This window comes from Podarcis erhardii, assembly GCF_964252035.2.
Source record: "Podarcis erhardii genome assembly, chromosome: 6".
NCBI lineage: Eukaryota > Metazoa > Chordata > Lepidosauria > Squamata > Lacertidae > Podarcis > Podarcis erhardii.
In genome coordinates, this window is record NC_138510.1 from 90,450,087 (window position 1) to 90,470,666 (window position 20,580).

Below are 20,580 nucleotides of genomic sequence, written 5' to 3' on the forward strand. Positions count from 1 at the left end.
GTAGATAAATAGGTACCAGTGTGGCAGGAAGGTAAACGGCATTTCTGTGCACTCTGGTTTCCATCATGGTGTTTCTGTTGCACCAGAAGTGGTTTAATCCTGCTGGGCACATGACCCGGAAAGCTGTCTGTGGACAAACGCTGGCTCCCTCGGCCTGAAAGTGAGATGAGCGCCACAATCCCATAGTCGCCTTTGGCTGGACTTAACCGTTCAAGGGTTAACCTTAACCTTTTCTCTCTCTTGTGCTTTCAGACTTGTCTCCATTGGAGTCACCAGTGGGCCAGTTTTCTGTGGAGTAGTTGGCCATCGTTTGAGACATGAATACACAGGTATTGTGACTGTAGCCTCTTGTACCTTCCCTGTGTTCAAGGCCAGTTTTATGAATGTTCGTGCAGTAAGTGGAAGATTTGCTCCCACCTCAGTGCTTCCCTGCACTGCTTCCTTGTTCGCCCCCTCATGGCCTGTGCTTTGGCAAACTCCCAGCACCGGCTTCCTTCATCTGCAGACTCCTGCTTCAGTTACCGCTGCCTGGAGCCTTTGCCTTGCTGCTCAACCCAACTAGTGTTTCATCAGTGTGGTGTAGTGGTTAAGAGCGGTGGACTCGTAATCTGGTGAACCGGGTTCGCTTCCCTGCTCCTCCACATGCAGCTGCTGGGTGACCTTGGGCTAGTCATACTTCTCTGAAGTCTCTCAGCCCCACTCACCTCACAGAGTGTTTGTTGTGGGGGAGGAAGGGAAAGGAGATTGTTAGCCGCTTTGAGACTCCTTCGGGTAGTGATAAAGCGGGATATCAAATCCAAACTCTTCTTCTTCATCATCATCTCTTGGTGGGTTGCCTTCTCTAGGTTGTTGCTTCTAAGGATTCTCCCGTACCGCACAACTGGGCAGAAATCTTGCTGCTTACGATGGGGTGGAAAGTTTGCGTGCTACGAAGGTCTTGCTCACAAATTTATTGACAGCTGCACAAATTATGATAGCTAGGAAGTGGAAGGGGCAAGCAGAATATAAAATGGAAGAATGGTATAAAGAGGTGTGGGATATAGTTAGTAATGATAAATTTACATGTGCCATTAAGGTAAAACATTGATTATGCAGGAGAAATGATTTTGAAGGGTATTTGGAGAACTTGTACTGTTAAAATGGAAAGGGGTCAAACCATTGTAAGAGGTGCTGAAATTTTGGGAGGTTGGATAGTCACAATGGAATGATCTCGGGAGTGGGGTGCACATTTTATTCTTATTTATGTATGATTATTACTTTGTCAAAATAATGTAATGAATTAAAAATAATAACAATAATTAAAAAGCAAAATTTATATACCAAAAAAAGGGGGGGGTAGAAATCTGGCTGCTGAAATCCTTTTGGCTTATAGCATTGGTTTTTCCCATGTCCTCTATTTATTTATTTTCCCGTGTCCTCTATTTATGCAAATGTTTAAGCCTCCAAAGTAGCTTACATTAAAAGAAACATATCATAGCAACAAAATAGTTCAATAATAAAAAACCAAATAAAGTGTTAGAATGCACAGCAACATTAAAGAAACAACAAGATGCAGTGCTGATCCACTCTTCAGTACACCCTGCTGCTTTCTCCTGGGAAACTCCTGTGGTTTAGCACTGAATTCAAGCCCTAAACGGCCTTGGTCCTGTATACCTGAAGGAGCGTCTCCACCCCATCGTTCAGCCCGGACACTGAGATCCAGCACCGAGGGCCTTCTGGTGGTTCTCTTACTGCGAGAAGTGAGGATACAAGGAACCAGACAGAGAGCCTTCTCGGTAGTGGCGCCCTCCCTGTGGAACACCCTCCCTTCAGATGTGAAGGAAATAAGCAGCTATCCTATCTTTAAAAGAGATCTGAAGGCAGCCCTGTTTAGGGAAGTTTTTAATATTTAATGCTGTATTGTTTTTAACACTTGATTGGGAGCCGCCCAGAGTGGCTGGGGAAACTCAGCCAGATGGGTGGGGTATAAATAATAAATTATTATTATTATTATTATTATTATTATTATTATTATTATTATTATTATTATAAACATGAATTGCCATTTGCTCTGATTTAGTGCTAAAGAGCGGTGGGTTTTCTCTGGGGAAGCTGTGCAGCAAAGGCAAAACCACTACAGCGGTACCTCGGGTTACATACGCTTCAGGTTACAGACTCCGCTAACCCAGAAATAGGGCTTCAGGTTAAGACTTTGCTTCAGAATGAGAACAGAAATCGTGCTCTGGCGGCACGGCAGCAGCAGGAGGCCCCATTAGTTAAAGTGGTGCTTCAGGTTAAGAACAGTTTCAGGTTAAGAACGGACCTCCGGAACGAATTAAGTACTTAACCTGAGGTACCACTGTACTGGAAAAGCAGAAAACCACTTGGCCCCTGTGCTTTCTAAGCAAGGGACACACAGAAGTCTGGGCGAGCCCTGAGACATCCAGAGTAGGCGGCCACAAGGAAAAAGACTCGGTGCCCTAACAGTCAGACCACACCTCTAAATCTCCCTGCTTCGGATGCTCCCTCCCAGAGAGAGTCCTCCATCAGGTCTTGTTGAGACCTAGTGCTGTGAAGGGAGGGAATCAAGCAAGTTTCCATGAGATGGGCCTGCGGCACTTCTGTCATTTATTTGCCTGCTGCTGCTGTGCCACAGGAAGTTCGATCTTTTGGTCTGGCAGAATAATAATAATAATAATTTAATATTTGTACCCCGCCCATCTGGCTGGGTTTCCCCAGCCACTCTGGGCGGCTTCCACAGAGACCAAAAATACACTAAAATGTCACACATTAAAAACTTCCCTGAACAGGGCTGCCTTCAGATGTCTTTGGAATGTCAGGTAGTTGTTTATCGCTTTGACATCTGATGGGAGGGTGTTCCACAGGGCAGGCGCCACAACCGAGAAGGCCCTCTGCCTGGTTCCCTGTAGCTTTGCTTCTCGCAATGAGGGAACCGCCAGAAGGCCCTCGGCGCTGGACCTCAGCGCTCGGGCTGAACGATGGGGGTGGAGACGCTCCTTCAGGTATACATGACCAAGGCCGTTTAGGGCTTTAAAGATCAACACCAACACTTTGAATTGTGCTCGGAAACGTACTGGGAGCCAATGTAGGTCTTTCAAGACCGGTGTTATGTGGTCTCGGCGGCCGCTCCCAGTCCCCAGTCTAGCTGCCACATTCTGGATTAGTTGTAGTTTCTGGGTCACCTTCAAAGGTAGCCCCATGTAGAGTGCATTGCAGTAGTCCAAGCGGGAGATAACTAGAACATGCACCACTCTGGTGAGACACTCTGCGGGCAGGTAGGGTCTCAGCCTGCATACCAGATGGAGCTGGTAGACAGCTGCCCTGGATACAGAATTGACCTGCGCCTCCATGGAGAGCTGTGAGTCCAAAATGACTCCCAGGCTCTGCACCTGGTCCTTCAGGGGCACAGTCACCCCATTCAGGAGCAGGGAGTCCTCCACACCAGCCTGCTCCCTGTCCCCCCAAAACAGTACTTCTGTCTTGTCAGAAGTGTTGTCCGGGGCAAGGCGGTGCTTGAGGTGGCCCAGACGTAACGCCGCTCCTGTTTCTCTGTGCTAAGAGGCCAGCTAGAAGAAAAACAAAGTATGTTTTGTCCTTGTTGTTTCTACCGTGACACAGTCATCGGCCGGAAAGTGAACCTTGCGGCTCGGATGATGATGTATTATCCCGGGGTAGTGACCTGTGATGCTGTCACTTGCGCCAAATCCAAGTTGCCATCCTATTTCTTTGAAGAGCTCCCGTTAATTGAGATGAAAGGTGTTCTGAACCCTGGGACAGTATATAAATTCCTTGGGGTCACGGAGAAAACGTAAGTATTACCTTCGCGTACAGCTGGGCAATAAAAGGGTTTTGTTTTGTTTTTTTGTCATGATGGGTTACTAAAACCCTGGCGTGGGACACTTTTGAATAAAGAATGGGCTCAGGGAACGAAAGCAGCTCCCAATTTGAGTTGAAGAACTTACGAGGTTTCCTTTTCTTGTCCTCATTCCTTTAGAATGATTTACAAAGCATATCTGAGCAGAGAGAGATGCGAATATTACCCTTTGCTGGGTAGGTGACATATCCTTCATTCAGCGACATTGATGATGATTATTTATTGGAGCAAGAGAGAGAAAAGGCTATGGATCTGTGATAGTGAAATGGTTACATATTATAATAAGCTCTGTTATTGATGTTCAGGTGCAATTATTGTTGCCTTTGTAGCCCAAACAGCAACACCCATGCAGAAAGAGGTACCAGTAGGGTTGGGGGGGGCAAGGTTTGCAGACATAACCCCCACCTCCCTCCTCCCCAAAATGAATCTTAAGAGGGGAACTTTCAAAAGCTGCAATGCCCTAGAGCAGTGACGGCCACACTTGGCCCTCCAGCTGTTTTGGGACTGCAACTCCCATCATCCCTAGCTAACAGGACCAGTGGTCAGGGATGATGGGAATTGTAGTCCCAAAACAGCTGGAGGGCCACGTTTGGCCATCACTGCCCCAGAGGATCAAAGGATATCATTAAGTACCAAGAATACAATCCAGCCAGATTTCAGAGAGGGAGCCATGCTAACCTGTAGAAACAAAACAAAACAAAACAAAACAAAACAAAACAAAACAAAACAAAACAAAACAAAACAAAACAAAACAAAACAAAACACAAAACCAGACCAGACCAGACCAGACCAATGACATCTTAATCAAGTGAGAGTTAAAAGATTTTGAAACCCCACTAGGCTTAACTCTCCCACTGAGAGCAATGGGGCTGCCGCATGCTTAAGCTTAAACTTGATCATGTCTTTCATGTAAAATGGCTTATTTTTTAAATCTGGCAGCGTTTATTTATATACACTATGTTCGCATCTGACGCAGGGCTTTCGTTCTGGGGATAGGCATGTAGAAATAGTGCGTCAACAAAAACCAGGATATGGTCTATAAAGAACACATTTCATAATATATTGCCACATCCTCAGAATATTTTTCTCTGCCTCTTTGTTCTCCATCCTCCCACCTCCTTTCTCGACTCCTGGGTCCTTCCCAACACAAGCTTCTTAAAGCGTAGACTTGCAGCTAACAGCACGCAAGAAGTGGGGTATGGGTTTAACAAACAAACAAACAAAAACAAATAAGCACTCAAAAATTCAGGTGTAGGACAGCACTGAAATGTTAGCACTGGTGGAAGCTTTTTGCATTCAGAACGCAAATGTAAATTTTGAATTCAAAATCTGAACAATTTCACGAATATTTGTTTGAGTTGTGCAAGGCTTCCTCTTTTGAAGAAGTCCCACTGGCTTTATTTGCTTCCCCTAGGCCGCAAGAAGGAGACGGATCTCTTTGAAAACTTGCTGAGTGATTTTAAAGCTGACAGAAAAAGCCGCATTATCATCTACGAAGGCCTCATGGGATATGGTAAAAGCCAGCTGTTGGCTGAGATTGCCTACTTAGGACAAGACACAGGCCACAGGTTAATGCTTTTAACCGTACTTTGCTGTGTATTCCAAACTCTCTTGACTCAGGACTGGGCAGCAAGAGTCTTTAACTCCAGAAACACTTCCCTGTCTCCCATGTAAGCAGGATCTATTGGTAAAACCAATTTGGTGTTTTGCAACTTTCCGACTAGTTGCAGGACCTTAGCCAGACCTAGCAGAGTAAACGCAGAATCCACGGAAGCAATTGGCAACTTGGCTTCAGACAGGATAGACGAAGTAGGAACCAGGAACTTGTAGTTAGGTGTTTATTATATACAGTGGACTATTTACAGGAACAGAACATGGATCTTTTGCTAGCTCTCTCTGACATGACTCACAACTCCTACACTGACACACAGAACTCTGAACCTCTGAATACTGAACTACTGAACAAACACATTCCAGTTAGTAGGCCATAAATTAATTAAGAGCCAGTGTGGTTAAGAGCGGTAGTCTCGGAATCTGGTGAACCAGGTTCGCTTCCCCGCTCCTCCACATGCAGCTGCTGGGTGACCTTGGGCTAGTCACACTTCTCTGAAGTCTCTCAGCCCCACTCACCTCACAGAGTGTTTGTTGTGGGGGAGGAAGGGAAAGGAGAATGTTAGCCGCTTTGAGACTCCTTTAGGTAGTGATAAAGCGGGATATCAAATCCAAACTCTTCTAATTATCACTCCCTTGAAAGAGCTTGACCAATCAGGGAGCTGTCTCAATGCCTCTGTTATCACCAGGCAGACTTACTCCTTCAGATTGCCTTGTGGCTGTCTGCCAAACCTTAATTGACTCTGTGTGAGTAGCTGCACGTACACAGTTTCCCAACAGGATCCGTTCCAGAAGCCCTTCCCAGCTGTTACTTTCTGGTGGGCAACAGTCACCTGTGCCCTTGTACGTTCAGGCAGAGGAGGCTAACCACCCAGTTCAAGGGCCTGATGTTCCCCCACCCAGCAGCAAATGTTTCTCCATCGGTCGTGGAAGATGCAGTGAAACCTTTTCACCAATAGTTCTTGTCATCATGCAGGGTGGTGGCGATGGAGCTCACAAAGATCAATGTGTGGCAGAACTTCTTTGTCATCCGGACCCTCATGGCTATGTTTCTGGGGATTGATACTTGCAAGACCTACGATGCAAGACAGTATATCCTTGTGACCAGAATCCGAGGAGTAGTTCAGGAAGAGTATTTCTGCCTTCTCAACAATCTCTATCATGTTAAGGTAAAGATGCAAGCAGGCAAGACCTTTATCTCTTCTGAATTCATTTTCCGGGTGCTTGGTGGTTGGTTTGTGAAATGTACTCAGAGTCCTGTAGTGATTTCATGCTCTTTATTGCAGCTTGTAAAACAGTGATTGAATTGCCCCCCAAACCTCAGGCTTTTATATACATTATTTACACAATGAGTCCCGTCTGATTGGCTGATTCTGCTTCCATCCTGGAGCCTGATTGGTCTTTTCCTGCAGGCCAATCAGTTGTTGCATTCTAGGATCCTAGGGACACAGGTGGCACTGTGGGTTAAACCACAGAGCCTAGGACTTGCTGATCAGAAGGTCGGCGGTTCAAATCCCCGCGACGGGTTGAGCTCCCCTTACTAGGTCCCAACTCCTGTCAACCTAGCAGTTCGAAAGCACACCAGTGCAAGTAGATAAATAGGTACCGCTCTGCTGGGAAGGTAAACGGCGTTTCCGTGCGCTGCTGTGGTTTGCCAGAAGCAGCTTAGTCATGCTAGCCACATGACCCGGAAGCTGTACGCCGGCTCCCTCGTCCAATAAAGCGAGATGAGCGCAGCAACCCCAGAGTCGGTCACAACTGGACCTAATGGTCAGGAGTCCCCTTACCCTTTACCTAGGATCCTACTTGCCTGTTGTTCTAGGGTCCAAGGTTAGTTCATAACAGTTTGTTTGTTTGTTTTACATATTCTGATAGCACAAACTAATATAAAATACATTGACATAGTGTTAAAAAAAAAGCTGCAACAATGTTGGTTTGCAGAAGATTCCCTGTTCTTCTCAGGAAATTCTGGAAATTATATCTCTTTGAGGGGAATAGGAGATGTCTCCTAACATCTCTCATAAGAACCCTTAAACTACATTTTACAGGATGCTCTGGGGGAAGCCATGACTGATTAAAATTGTATGGTGTTGTTTTAAATGGAGAGGGCAGATGGCAGTTTCTGGGGTGGCAAACCAGTAGCACTAATACACTACAGAAGGCAATGAAGAAGTGAAAAACACTCCTATTGTGGCGGCTAAATGAATTTGACACTCCCACCAATGTATTCTTCATCATTGCTGACTGTAGTTAGGCAAAATAAAAGAGCCCTGAATAGTCCAGCCCCCAGCATTTCAGACATTTCAGATAAAGCATCCAGGACAGATGCCCATTGAAACAGAGATCCTAGGCCATTTACCTTCCCGCTACAGCGGTACCTATTTATCTACTTGCACTGGCGTGCTTTCAAACTGGTAGGTTGGCAGGAGCTGGGACAGAGCAACGGGAGCTCACCCTGTTGCATAGATTCGAACTGCCGACCTTCCGATCAGTAGACCCAAGAGGCTCAGCAGTTTAGACCACAGCGCCACCAGCATCCCCAAAACGGTAAATGGCGTTTCCGTGTGCTCTAGTTTCCGTCACAGTGTTCCTTTGCGCCAGAAGCAGTTTAGTCATGCTGGCCACATAACACGGAAAGCTGTCTGTGGACAAACGCTGGGTCCCTCGGCCTGAAAGTGAGATGAGCGCCACAACCCCATAGTCACCTTTGACTGGACTTAACCTTCTAGGGGTCTTTTACCTTTGCCTATAATGCATATAGAGGGACACGGGTGGTGCTGTGGTCTAAACCACAGAGCCTAGGGCTTGACGATTGGAAGGTCGGTGGTTCGAATGCCCGTGACAGGGTGAGCTCCTGTTGCTCGGTCCCAGCTCCTGCCAACCTAGCAGTTCGAAAGCACGTCAAAGTGCAAGTAGATAAATAGGTACCACTCTGGCAGGAAGGTAAACGGTGTTTCTGTGCGCTGCTCTGGTTCGCCAGAAGCGGCTTAGTCATGCTGGCCACATGACCCGGAAGCTGTACGCCAGCTCCCTCGGCCAATAAAGTGAGATGAGCGCCGCAACCCCCGAGTCGTCCACGACTTGACCTAACGGTCCGCGGTGCCTTTACCTTTATAATGCATATACAACACATATAAAACGATCTTTTCCTTATCAGTCTGGCTGAGTCCCAAGTTCACAGGGTGAGAAACCAATACCTTGAGGTTTCAAATGGATTTGAGGTTGCTTCTTAACATATGCACTTCTGACAAGGAATGTAGAACTCTCTGTTGCTAACAAAAGCACTGTGTGATTTCTTTGTTTGGTTTCTCTGGTCAGTTCCCCACATCAGAAGAGGTTTCCAAAATGAGTAATGAAGCAAAGAATGAAAAGCTGGAGAGCATTCTCGTCAATATTCTAAAGAATGTAAGTGATACTTTTCATGCACAGTGAAACTTAAGTTGACAGACTATGCACAACTTGCAGACTTAACCTATAGAATAAGAGAACAAGAAGAACATACACTTAGAGAAGATAGGAAAACGTTTATTGAATATATGGGAAATAACTGTGTACAGCTGAAAACGCTGGCAGCATTAAGATAAATTCAACAGTGTGAACAAGTTTTGATGGCTGTAATAATGGAATACTGAATGGTTTAGTTTTTGTAAAATATGCAGGGATTCTATGATATGTGAAATGAACCATGGAAAGAGAAGAAGGGACGTCATTGATATCTTAAGGATGTAAAATGAGTATTTGAAATTGTAAAATAGAAAATTTAATAAAAATTATATATAAAATTGAATATAAAAAAGAAAGAATGACCCACTGATCTCGATCACATTTACCTTTCCACAAGAACCTCAGAACCATTTGCATTCAGTTGATGCCTTAATCTTTCTGGTTTGAAGCTGATTCTGTAGAACCAGACCATGGTATATGGGAATCTATCTCTAGGCAAACCCATAGATCCTAACCACTGAAACATGGCTGATCAACTGGGTCCCTATCACATGGATCCGATTCTCAATACAATCTTTATCTCACCCCCGACAGCCACACATTTTTTAAAAAAGAATATTTATTGAATTTTATAACAAATAAAAATACAAATCTCAATCATCATATTATATACGTTATTCTCCCTCTCTTCCCCCGGACTTCCCTCAACTCCCCCTCTACTGAGTTGTCTGATTTTATTTATTGTCTCCTGCATTTTTTATATAAAAGTAACTTCCCTTATCATTTCTCTAAATTACAGTGGTACCTCGGGTTAAGAACTTAATTCGTTCCAGAGGTCTGTTCTTAACCTGAAACCGTTCTTAACCTGAAGCACCACTTTAGCTAATGGGGCCTCCTGCTGCCGCTGCGCCGCCAGAGCACGATTTCTGTTCTCATCCTGAAGCAAAGTTCTTAACCTGAGCAAATATTTCTGGGTTAGCGGAGTCTGTAAGCTGAAGTGTATGTAACCTGAAGCATATGTAACCTGAGGTACCACTGTATATGTTACTGTAATAAAGTTGTGAACGTTTATTCAAAACCTGCCAATGAATCCAGTCTGTTTTGTTGTTTCTGCAAATAGATTGTAAGTGGCTCCTAGACTCTTTTAAAGTCCCTTTTGTCCTCTCTTGTAGTTTATCTGTTAGCTTTGCCAATTTGGCATAGTTCATCAGTTTTTCTTGCCATTGTTCCTTTGATGGTATCTCTTCTGTCTTCCAATGTTGTGCAATTAACATTCTAACTGCTGTTGTGGCATACATAAACAGTGTCCATTTTTCTTTTGGCAGCTCTTGATTTGAAATACCCAACAAGAAGGCTTCAGGATGTTTAACAAAATTCATTTTAAACATTTTTCCCAATTCATTATATATCATTTCCCAATATTTTTAATACATTTACACTCCCACCACATATGATAAAAAGTTCCTCCCTTTTCCTTACATCTCCAACATCTATTATTTTCTTTCCTAAACATCTTAGCCATTTTCACTGGTGTAATATACCATCTATACATCATTTTCATGTAATTCTCTCTTAACAGCCACACACATTTTAATCATGGTGTGGAAACTGCTTTGGTCATGGTTTCAGCCATAAGGAGGGGGGAAGATTTTTTTTTAGTTTTACAATGACTAGTACAGTATTAGGAAAAATAGTAGTAACATCAGGAAAGAGAGGGGACCATCAGGTTGCAGGGTGGTTTTGAAAATATTACAGTTACTTTTTTAAAAACCACCAGCAGCATCATGCAAACTGGATTAAGAAAATTCAGTTTTCTGCCTCTAGGTACATTCTTTGGAAGAGTGGGCTATAAATTTGATAAGTAATAAAATAAGAACAACAACAAAAAATATATGTAGTGACTAAATCAAAGGCTAAACAGTGAGTTTCTTTATTAGAACTCTTCTATAATGCCTTCCAGGCAGTGTAAAGAAATAATGAAACAATTTAAAATGCGTACCAGACACGAACCATCTAAGATAAAAGCTCCTGGTAACCCAGGGAAGAGTTAAAAAGTACGGCTCCCTGCAAGAGTTATCACTTCATTTTTTGTGGGGTTTGTTGTCATTTTAGGCAGTGATGAAAGAAGTTCTCATTTTTGTCATTGATGAAGCTCAGTTCATGGATCCGGCGTCGTGGGACTTCCTGGAGAACCTGCTAAGCGATATCGGCATCTTTGTGGTCATGTCATTGTCTCCATCACCCCGCAAGGGGAGACTGCCTTGCGCTGCGGCAGCGCGGCTCATGAGCAGTGAAGACACCACCTACGTTCAGCTAAGGGAGTTGACCCCTTCAGTCATCGTTCAGAAGGCCTGCCAAGATCTTGGGGTGGTCAGCATTGCCAGGGAGCTTGAGACGTAAGTGGGAAGTGCTTGTCCAGTGGATCTTTTAAAATTTTCTCTTGAACCATTTTGTTGTTGTTGTTTAGTCGTGTCCGACTCTTCGTGACCCCATGGACCAGAAGAGCCAGGCACTCCTGTCTTCCACTGCCTCCCGCAGTTTGGTCAAACTCATGCTGGTAGCTTCGAGAACACTGTCCAACCATCTCATCCTTCTCCTTGTGCCCTCCATCTTTCCCAACATCAGGGTCTTTTCCAGGGAGTCTTCTCTTCTCATGAGGTGGCCCAAGTACTGGAGCCTCAGCTTCACGATCTGTCCTTCCAGTGAGCACTCAGGGCTGATTTCCTTAAGAATGGATAGGTTTGATCTTCTTGCAGTCCATGGGACTCTCAAGAGTCTCCTCCAGCACCATAATTCAAAAGCATCAATTCCTTGGCGATCAGCCTTCTTTATGGTCCAGCTCTCACTTCCATACATCACTACAGTGGTACCTCGGGTTAAGTACTTAATTCGTTCCGGAGGTCCGTTCTTAACCTAAAACTGTTCTTAACCTGAAGCACCACTTTAGCTAATGGGGCCTCCTGCTGCCGCCACGCCGCTAAAGCACGATTTCTGTTCTCATCCTAAAACAAAGTTCTTAACCTGAAGCACTATTTCTGGGTTAGCGGAGTCTGTAACCTGAAGCGTATGTAACCTGAAGCATATGTAACCTGAAGCATATGTAACCTGAGACTAAGAGCACATATTGATATAGGAATGTATTAGATAATATGTAAAGAAATATACAATAATAAGAGTACATTCATTTGTAAAAAAGGAATATACAACAGGAAAGACAGGAAGTCTAGTGTCTGGGTATGTATATGATTTTTTGGGGGAAATTGTTTTTGTTTTTTCTCTTTGTTCTTTCTTTCTTTCTTATTTCATTTTCTTTTAAGGTATATAAAATTTGTATATAATTTTTGTATACATGTTGGAAATTATATTATAGTAAGTCCTGTAATGTAACATTTACCGATTTAATATAAGAAAGTTAACAAATAAATAAAATGCAAATAAAAATAATAATAATTAAAGTGTCCCCGGATTCATTGAAAAAAAATCTGGTAACCGTATCCTAGAACTCACTTGTGACTCTCTGCCCCCAGGTTCTTAATACAAAGAAGCCATGGGAACCCATTGTACTGCGAGGAACTCCTGCGGAATCTCCACTTAAACAACGTCCTTCAGTTCCACATGCTAGAGGAAGACGAAGAGAGAGAAGACGAGTGGGACAACCTTTTCAGTAAGCGGCCGCTTATTAACTGGCGTGGATTTCTGTGCCAATTCTCCTGTAGAATGGCCGGCGCTCGGTGCTAGTGATGGCTCTCCCATTTTGGCAGCATCCTAACATCTCCTTTAGGAAAGGCTCAATGACACACAGCTGGCCTGCAACGGCAACAGGAGCCGGCTGTGCAACAAGACGCAGACCAGCAGATTTTGCAGGGAAATCCAAGAGGAGTCACTGCTTACCAGGGAGCAGGGGAGTCACAAGGGGTACCCGCAGGAACACCAGGTCCTCGGAATGCTCCATCTGAGTTTTTTTCGGGGTTCCACGACACTCTCGCGGTCACCCCAATCTTCAAAGCGCTGGGGTTCTTTCAACCGAAAGAACTCCCAACCGCCACTAATCACGCGGCCAACCGGAAGTCCGGTCTAACTTCCCTTTTTTGGGAAGTTTTTAATGTTTTATGTTATATCGTGTTTTTAATATTCTGTTGGGAGCCGCCCAGAGTGGCTGGGGAAACCCAGCCAGATGGGCGGGTATAAATAATAAAATTGTTATTGTTATTATTTTATTACACTGCTTAGTCGTAACTAAGCTTTTATATCCATTCTTCCTTTGCTGGGACTTCTGCTTCTTTCTTTCTGGGAGAGTAACATTCTTGCTGCTGTAGTCTCATACATGAATAAGTTTCTATACAGTTTAGGTACTGTCGTTCTGTCCCTATAATTCCCAATAGAAAAGCTTCTGGGTTTTTTTTACAAACGTTATTTTAAACATCCTTTTCAATTCATTATATATCATTTCCCGGTAAGCTTTAACCTTACTACAAGACCACCCCATATGATAAAAAGAACCTTCTTTCTCATCAAATTTCCAATGCTTATTTGATTGAGGTTTATACATTTTTGCCAATTTACTTGGTGTTAGATACCATCAGTGTATCATTTTCATATAATTTTCTCTCAGATTATAAGATGCTGCAAATTTTATATCCATATTCCGCAATCGTTCCCATCCTTCCGTGTCTATATTATGACCAATATCTATTGCCCAATGTTTCATTGAGGATTTTACTTGCTCATCCTTTGTCCCCCATTCCAATAATATTTTACACATTTTAGACAGCACTTTTACATTACATTCCAACAGCTCTCTCTCCAGTTGTGATATTTGTTCCCCAAACCCTTGAAAACACGGTATTTAAACCCTGTTATCTCGTTGTTCTTTCTCCGTGCAGCTGTTACTGCTCTCAAGACTCAAACCTCCAGGACCTCCAGGGAGTCGGATTCATACATTTGCACCATCACACAGAACGTGAAGATGCACAACATAATGCTCCCTCCGACATTAAAAGGTGAGGCATTGGGCCCGTCTCTGTGAAATCCTTCCTCCTGAAGTATGTACAGCATGGGACGTTTGGCTTTTTATTAAAGTTATATTTTAAAACCTTTTTCAGTTTGTTATATATTGTGTCCCAGAAGGCTTTCACTTTAGAACAGGCCCACCACATATGGAGGAAATTCCCTGAGAGGGGTTTTTAGCCAGCTGAGTATCTTTGTACAAATTATAGAAGCCAAGGATTTTAAACAGAATATCCAGCTTTCCTCTCTGATAAAGCTGACATTTGATTGTGCTATTCATCCTTCAGCGGCATTTTTAATGTTGGCCTGTTTTCTCACTTCATGACTTAATTTCCCCACCCTGTCTAGGGATTGCTCTGGCTGAGTTGGATAATATGAACCCTTCTGAGCAGATGGTGGTGAAATGTGCAGCTATTATTGGTGTGACCTTCTCTACAGAGTTGCTGTTTCACATCCTCCCTGAATGGACCAAGATGAAGATGAACCAGACCTTGGCAGCCCTGGTGGAATCTCACATCTTCAAGTGTTTTGGGGAAAGGAAAGAAATGAACACCAACCAAATTCAGGATGAACTTTCTAATGAGCTCTGCTTCTCCCCCAAAGCTGTGAAATCAATGGGACAAGAGTCCGGTAAGCACTTTCCTAGGAAACTGATGCTTTCCAGAATATTCCAAGTTGGTTACTCAAAAGGAAAAGGGTGATTTCACAAGATCTTGGGTGTTTCTATATGTGCATTTCATGTCGAACTGGTAATGTATATGTACTGTATTTTTCGCTCTATAGGACACACTTTTCCTCTCCAAAAATTAAGGGGAAATGTGTGTGCGTCTTATGGAGCGAATGCAGGCTCCTTGGCTTCAGCAATAGCAACGCGAAGCCTCCAAAGCGCAGAGGGAGCGCTCCCTCCACGCTCTGGAGGCTTCGCGTTGCTTTCGCTGAAGCCTGGAGAACGAGAGGGGTCGGTATCCAGGCTTCAGGGATAGACTCTCCTGGCTTCAGCAAAAGGAACCTGAAGCCTCCGGAGCGCAGCGGGAACTTGCACTGCACTCCGAAGGCTTCAGGTTCTCCTGGCTTCAGCAGAGAGGGAGAGCTACACGGCACCCCTTCAGCCAAGCAGGAGGAGAAATGGAAGGGGCTCTGTTTCTCCTGCCGCTTCGCTGAAGGTGCGCTGAGCAGAGAGGGGGAGAATTTTTTTTCTTGTTCTCCCCCTCTAAAACAAGGTGTGTCCTATAGAGCGAAAAATATGGTATTTAAGGAGTCCTAAGCTCTGTATGTATTAGTGGCTTAAGACACAGTGAGGCTGCTTTCCCTTGCTGTGTTTCAGGATGCATTTTCCTGTTGCAGAACACACCAGAGAGGGAGCAGAAATGAGAGCAGGGATGTCTTCGCAATACCCGATTCTCTGAGCCTGAAACACACACTCACACAGACAATTCCTATTCCGTGGACCTGCCACATGCTTATTTGATTTAGATTTATACTTTTTTTTTTGCCAATTTACTCAGTGTTAGATACCAGCTTTTAATTGTCTTTAATTTTAATTTTTAATTTTAATTTTTTAATTGTTTCAATTTTAATGAGTTTAGCTGGTCCTACTGCTTAAGAAGGGATGCGGGTGATGTTGTGGTCTAAAAACCACAGAGCCTTGGGCTTGCTGATCAGAAGGTCGGCAGTTTGAATCCCTGCCATTCGAAGGTCAGATCAGAAGGTCGGCAGTTCGAATCCCTCCCTTTGCTCGGTCCCAGCTCCTGCCAACCTAGCAGTTCGAAAGCACATCAAAGTGCAAGTAGATAAATAGGTACCACTCTGGCGGGAAGGTAAACGGTGTTTCCGTGCGCTGCTCTGGTTCTCCAGAAGCGGCTTAGTCATGCTGGCCACATGACCCAGAAACTGTACGCCGGCTCCCTCGGCCAGTAATGTGAGATGAGCACCGCAACCCCAGAGTTGTCTGTGACTGGACCTAACAGTCAGGGGTCCCTTTACCTTTTACTGTTTAAGAACCATTGAAATTCTAGCCGCTGCAGTTTTGTGTGGGAGGGATTCTGTGCTTTGATAAGAGCTGAGAGCACATGGAACCTTACGAAAGGACAATACAAGTGGACTCTCCATGCTCTTACCACGGGCAAAAAGACTGATACTGATGAATGGGGAAAATAAAAGTGCGACTCCCTTCTACGATTGGATTGAAGACTTAAACTCACAACATATGAACAACTTGCATATAAATGCAGACTTGCCATGGACAAATTCAATGATATTTGGAACCCATTCTTACAAATACTGTAATAGGTTAAGATCTGGTAAAGTACAATAATAACTTTGTAAAATATACAGTTTTGGGGTTTTATCCACCCTCGCCTTTATTTCCTCTTCTACATGGGTTCTGTTTCTCTTTTCCTTTCTTCTATTTACGTCTCACAATGTTTAGTGCACATATAATTATGTACTTTTGAACTTTCAATAAAGATGTTATAATAATATTAAAATTAATTTTGATGGAAAAGTTTACAGAAAGGGTACGGGAAAGAAAGCAACATGAGAAACTACATAACTTTTACATAACGTGGTCCTCCTTTATTACATATGCATCAAAGAAAGAGCATGCATTTAAACCACCTAAGACACGTGGGAGCATGTGGAATGGTATTTTTTAAACCAGCAACTGTAGAAATATTTTTTTCTTTGATTATATTACTAATGTAATTACCTGGACGTAGTTGGGGTTGTTTTTGGAGGGGGGTGGTTAGGGGGAAAACTGTATTTGATTGCTTGTATTTGATTATATGTTGTTCTTCTATTCAACTAATAAAATATTCAAAATAATAATAATAATAATAATAATAATAATAATAATAATAATACAGTGGTACCTCTGGTTGCGAATGGGATCCATTCCAGAGTCCCGTTCACAACATGAGCAGAACGCAACAAGTGTCTGCCTGTGCTTGGGTCGCGATTCGCCGTGTCTGTGCATGCACGTGACATCATTTTGTGTGTCTGCACATGCGCAAGTGGCGAAACCCGGAACTAACCCTTTCCGGTACTTCCGGGTCACCGCTGGACGTAACCTGAAAGAACGTAACATGAAGTGGACGTAACATGAGGTATGACTGTACAGTGGTACCTCGGGTTAAGAACTTAATTCGTTCTGGAGGTCCGTTCTTAACCTGAACCTGTTCTTAACCTGAAGCACCACTTTAGCTAATGGGGCCTCCTGCTGCCACCAACCCACCATTGCACAATTTCTGTTCTCATCCTGAAGCAAAGTTCTTAACCCGAGGTAATATTTCTGCATTACCGGAGTCTGTAACCTGAAGCGTATGTAACCTGAGGTACCACTATATTTGATTATATGTTGTTCTTATATTCAACTAATAAAATAATAATAATAATAATAATAATAATAATAATAGAGCTGAGAGCAAACCCCGCCTTGGCTTTCAGATCTTGGAATGGTCGTTGCCAACAGGCTGAAGCAAGAGGAGTCCGTGATGCAGTGTAAGGTGATGGGATTTTGCACGCCCCTGCTGCAAGAAGCAGCCTACGAGTTGTGGCTTAAGAGCCAGAAGAGAGCCCTGCATCTCAAGTGCGCCAGTTACCTGGAGAGTCAGGCTCACCGATGCCTGTGCTGTGGAGGAGGAGACTTCATCCCCTTCCACCGCTATGCCGTGGATGGCATGTTGCACAACATAGACCCGCAGGGAACGAAAGCGACCAGAAGCAAGGAAAGCATCCTGAATGAGGCCGCCTCGATCATCGTTTCCATAACGCTGAAAAAAATGGAGCAAACAGATCAAGGAGGTAAAAGCCATGGCCTTAGCAGGTGCGAAACTCTGGTGACGCGTGAAGGACGGGAGGGTTTGGGTGTGAGCGTTGTCACTTTGCAGAGAGCCCAGAGGGCAGGAAGTAATCTGAAAACGGACGGAAACTCTGTCGTGAATTCTCCGCGGTGCTTTAGCAGAAATGCTCAGAGTTCCAGGTTCCAGTATATTTACTGTGAGCTATATATACACATAAGGGATGCAGGTGGTGCAGTGGGTTAAACCACAGAGCCTAGGACTTGCCGATGAGAAGGTCGGCGGTTCAAATCCCCACGATGGGGTGAGCTCCCGTTGTTCGGTCCTTGCTCCTGCCAACCTAGCAGCTCGAAAGCATGTCAAAGTGCAAGTAGATAAATAGGTACCACTCTGGCGGGAACGTAAACAGCGTTTCCGTGTGCTGCTCTGGTTCACCAGAAGCGGCTTAGTCATGCTGGCCACATGACCCGGAAGCTGTACGCCGGCTCCCTCAGCCAATAAAGCAAGATGAGCGCTGCAACTCCAGAGTTGGTCATGACTGGACCTAATGGTCAGGGGTCCCTTTCCCTTTCTGTATACACATATCTACAGGCTATAATCTCCTGCCAACCTAGCAGTTCAAAAGCACGTCAAAGTCACGACTGGACCTAATAGTCAGGGGTCCCTTTACCTTTAATACAAAAGCAATCTGCATGGCCCCCTCCAGACATATTTTTTCATTTGCATGTTCATTACTGTTTGCACCTTTACCTTTAATATGTTAAACATATCTATGTGCTGTGTGAGATATATGCCTATTTTTTGTGCTTTGGGTCCACCAGCTTTGTGCTGTGGCCCTGCTTCACCCACTATCGGTATGCGGCTCCCTCATGGGAACATGGTCGCCCAAGGAGCAAAAAGTTCTCCATCCCTCCGAAGTGCAGCCCAGAGTTTGTACTGATGCTAAATACAAATGCAAGAAGTGTTCACATCAGCTCCTGTCTCCCTTTAACTGCAGGTCTGAATGAAGATGCCTCAATGTTTGTTCCGTTCCAATCTTCAGGCAGCATTGCAGGATCTTCTCCAACATCAGAAACAGGTAAAACTCCTTCTGGAAGTTTTATATTGATTGGAGGATGAATGGGATAGCATGATGTAGAAATTTGGGGTTTGGCTTTTGCTGCCCAACTCTCCATGGGGCTCTGAGTCCCCTAAGTCCATGATTGCTCAGAGAAGAATGGATGGAGGCAGGATCCAGTGGAAAGTTGTTCTGTTCATAGCTGTCAACTTTCAGATTTGAAAATAAGGGATCGTCAGCCTCGAAAACAAGGGGTCAGCAGCCTCACCTGTCCCGGGGACAGTCTATGGGATATCTAATAATCTGGGATAGCAGCGGGAAGCAGCGGGAAACGGCACTGGAATAAAGGAATTTCCCGCAAAAAAAGGGAAGGTTGACAGCTATACACCTCTAAATACACCGAGGGCATCTGTTGGAACCTTAGTTCAACAAACACCCCACACAGCTGCAGTAAGTCAGTGTCTCAAGGTAATGAGGCTTTAAGTGGTTGATCTTGATTTGGGGGTACCAAACAGAATAACGGGCAGCCATAATGAATGCTCTGTCTTGGTGGGTATCCTGATCAAAGATCCAATTTCGCATGCACTAAGGGCTAACTCAGGACTAAGCCAAGTTACAGAGAACCAAGCTTCCCTAAACAGGGCTACCTTCAGATGTCTTCTAAAAGTCTGGTAGTTGTTTTTCCCTTTGACATCTGGTGGGAGGGCATTCCACAGGGCGGGTGCCACTACCAAGAAGGCCCTCTCCCTGGTTCCCTGTAACTTGGCTTAGCCCTGAGTTAGCCCTCGGTCCATGCGAAATTGGATCTTTGATCAGGATGCCCACCAAGGTAGAGCATTCATTATGGCTGCCCGTTATTCTGTTTGGTACCCCCAAATCAAGATCAACCACTTAAACCTTCATTACCTTGAGACACTGACTTCCTGCAGCGGTGTAGGGCGTTTGTTGAACTAAGGTTCCAACAGATGCTCTCGCTGTATTTAGAGGGGAAATACCGTATTTTTCGCCCTATAGGACACACTTTTTCCCCTCCAAAAATGAAGGGGAAATGTGTGTGCGTCCTATGAGGCGAATGCAGGCTTTCGCTGAAGCCTGGAGAGCGAGAGGGGTCGGTGCGCACCGACCCCTCTCGCTCTCCAGGCTTCGTGCACCTCTCCGCAAGCAGCGGGAGTGCTCCCGCTGCTTGCGGAGAGTTGCCTGCATGCTGAAGCCTGCGCGCGCTGAGCTCAGCGCGTCCAGGCTTCGCGCACCTCTTCTCAAGCAGCGGGAGCCGGCGCTGGGCTCCCACGGCTTGTAGGGAGCTGCCTGTTCTGGGGGCTGGGGTTGGGGGAAGCTCAGGCTTCCCCCGCCCCAGCCCCGTGCCTGAGGGGAAAATATTTCCCCCCCTTTATTTCCCCCCAAAAAAACTAGGTGCTCCTTATGGGACGGTGCATCCTATAGGGCGAAAAATACGGTACCTCGGAATTGCCCATATGGAACGCAAGTGCATTTATGGATGCAATCAGGTTAAGGGAGTCATGCATTACCTCCTGCTTTGCTTCTTATATTGAATCCCCAGAGAAATTTTTTTATCCCCTGTTCTTCATTGTCTCTCTTGACTTTTGCACAACTTCGGAAAGAAAAAAATGTTTGTTTATTCGGCTTTGCGCCCATCATAAACCACAATACAACACAACAAAACAAATCAAATTAAACAGCGAACTCGTACAAACCACAAATAGTATAACACAGTTCACAACTCATAAGGACAGATATTAGCCATTCATAAGAAACTTCGGAAAGCTTTTACA

General features: G+C 44.5%; 1 protein-coding gene across 3 annotated transcripts in view; it reads left to right on the forward strand.

The window, feature by feature from the left end:
- ADCY10 (adenylate cyclase 10) overlaps window positions 1-20,580 on the forward strand; it is a 69,777-nt gene that overhangs the window by 20,538 nt on the left and 28,659 nt on the right. For 2 of the 3 annotated variants that reach the window (XM_081865633.1, XM_081865634.1), the window contains exons 10-21: window positions 253-329; window positions 3,619-3,808; window positions 3,995-4,050; window positions 5,289-5,442; window positions 6,462-6,654; window positions 8,804-8,890; window positions 11,042-11,325; window positions 12,457-12,593; window positions 13,813-13,929; window positions 14,285-14,566; window positions 17,381-17,737; window positions 18,731-18,811. In XM_081865633.1, coding sequence (XP_081721759.1) covers window positions 253-329; window positions 3,619-3,808; window positions 3,995-4,050; window positions 5,289-5,442; window positions 6,462-6,654; window positions 8,804-8,890; window positions 11,042-11,325; window positions 12,457-12,593; window positions 13,813-13,929; window positions 14,285-14,566; window positions 17,381-17,737; window positions 18,731-18,811 — 2,015 coding nt within the window. The remainder of the gene's footprint in view (window positions 1-252; window positions 330-3,618; window positions 3,809-3,994; window positions 4,051-5,288; window positions 5,443-6,461; window positions 6,655-8,803; window positions 8,891-11,041; window positions 11,326-12,456; window positions 12,594-13,812; window positions 13,930-14,284; window positions 14,567-17,380; window positions 17,738-18,730; window positions 18,812-20,580) is intronic. The other variant, XM_081865635.1, reaches the window with a different exon arrangement.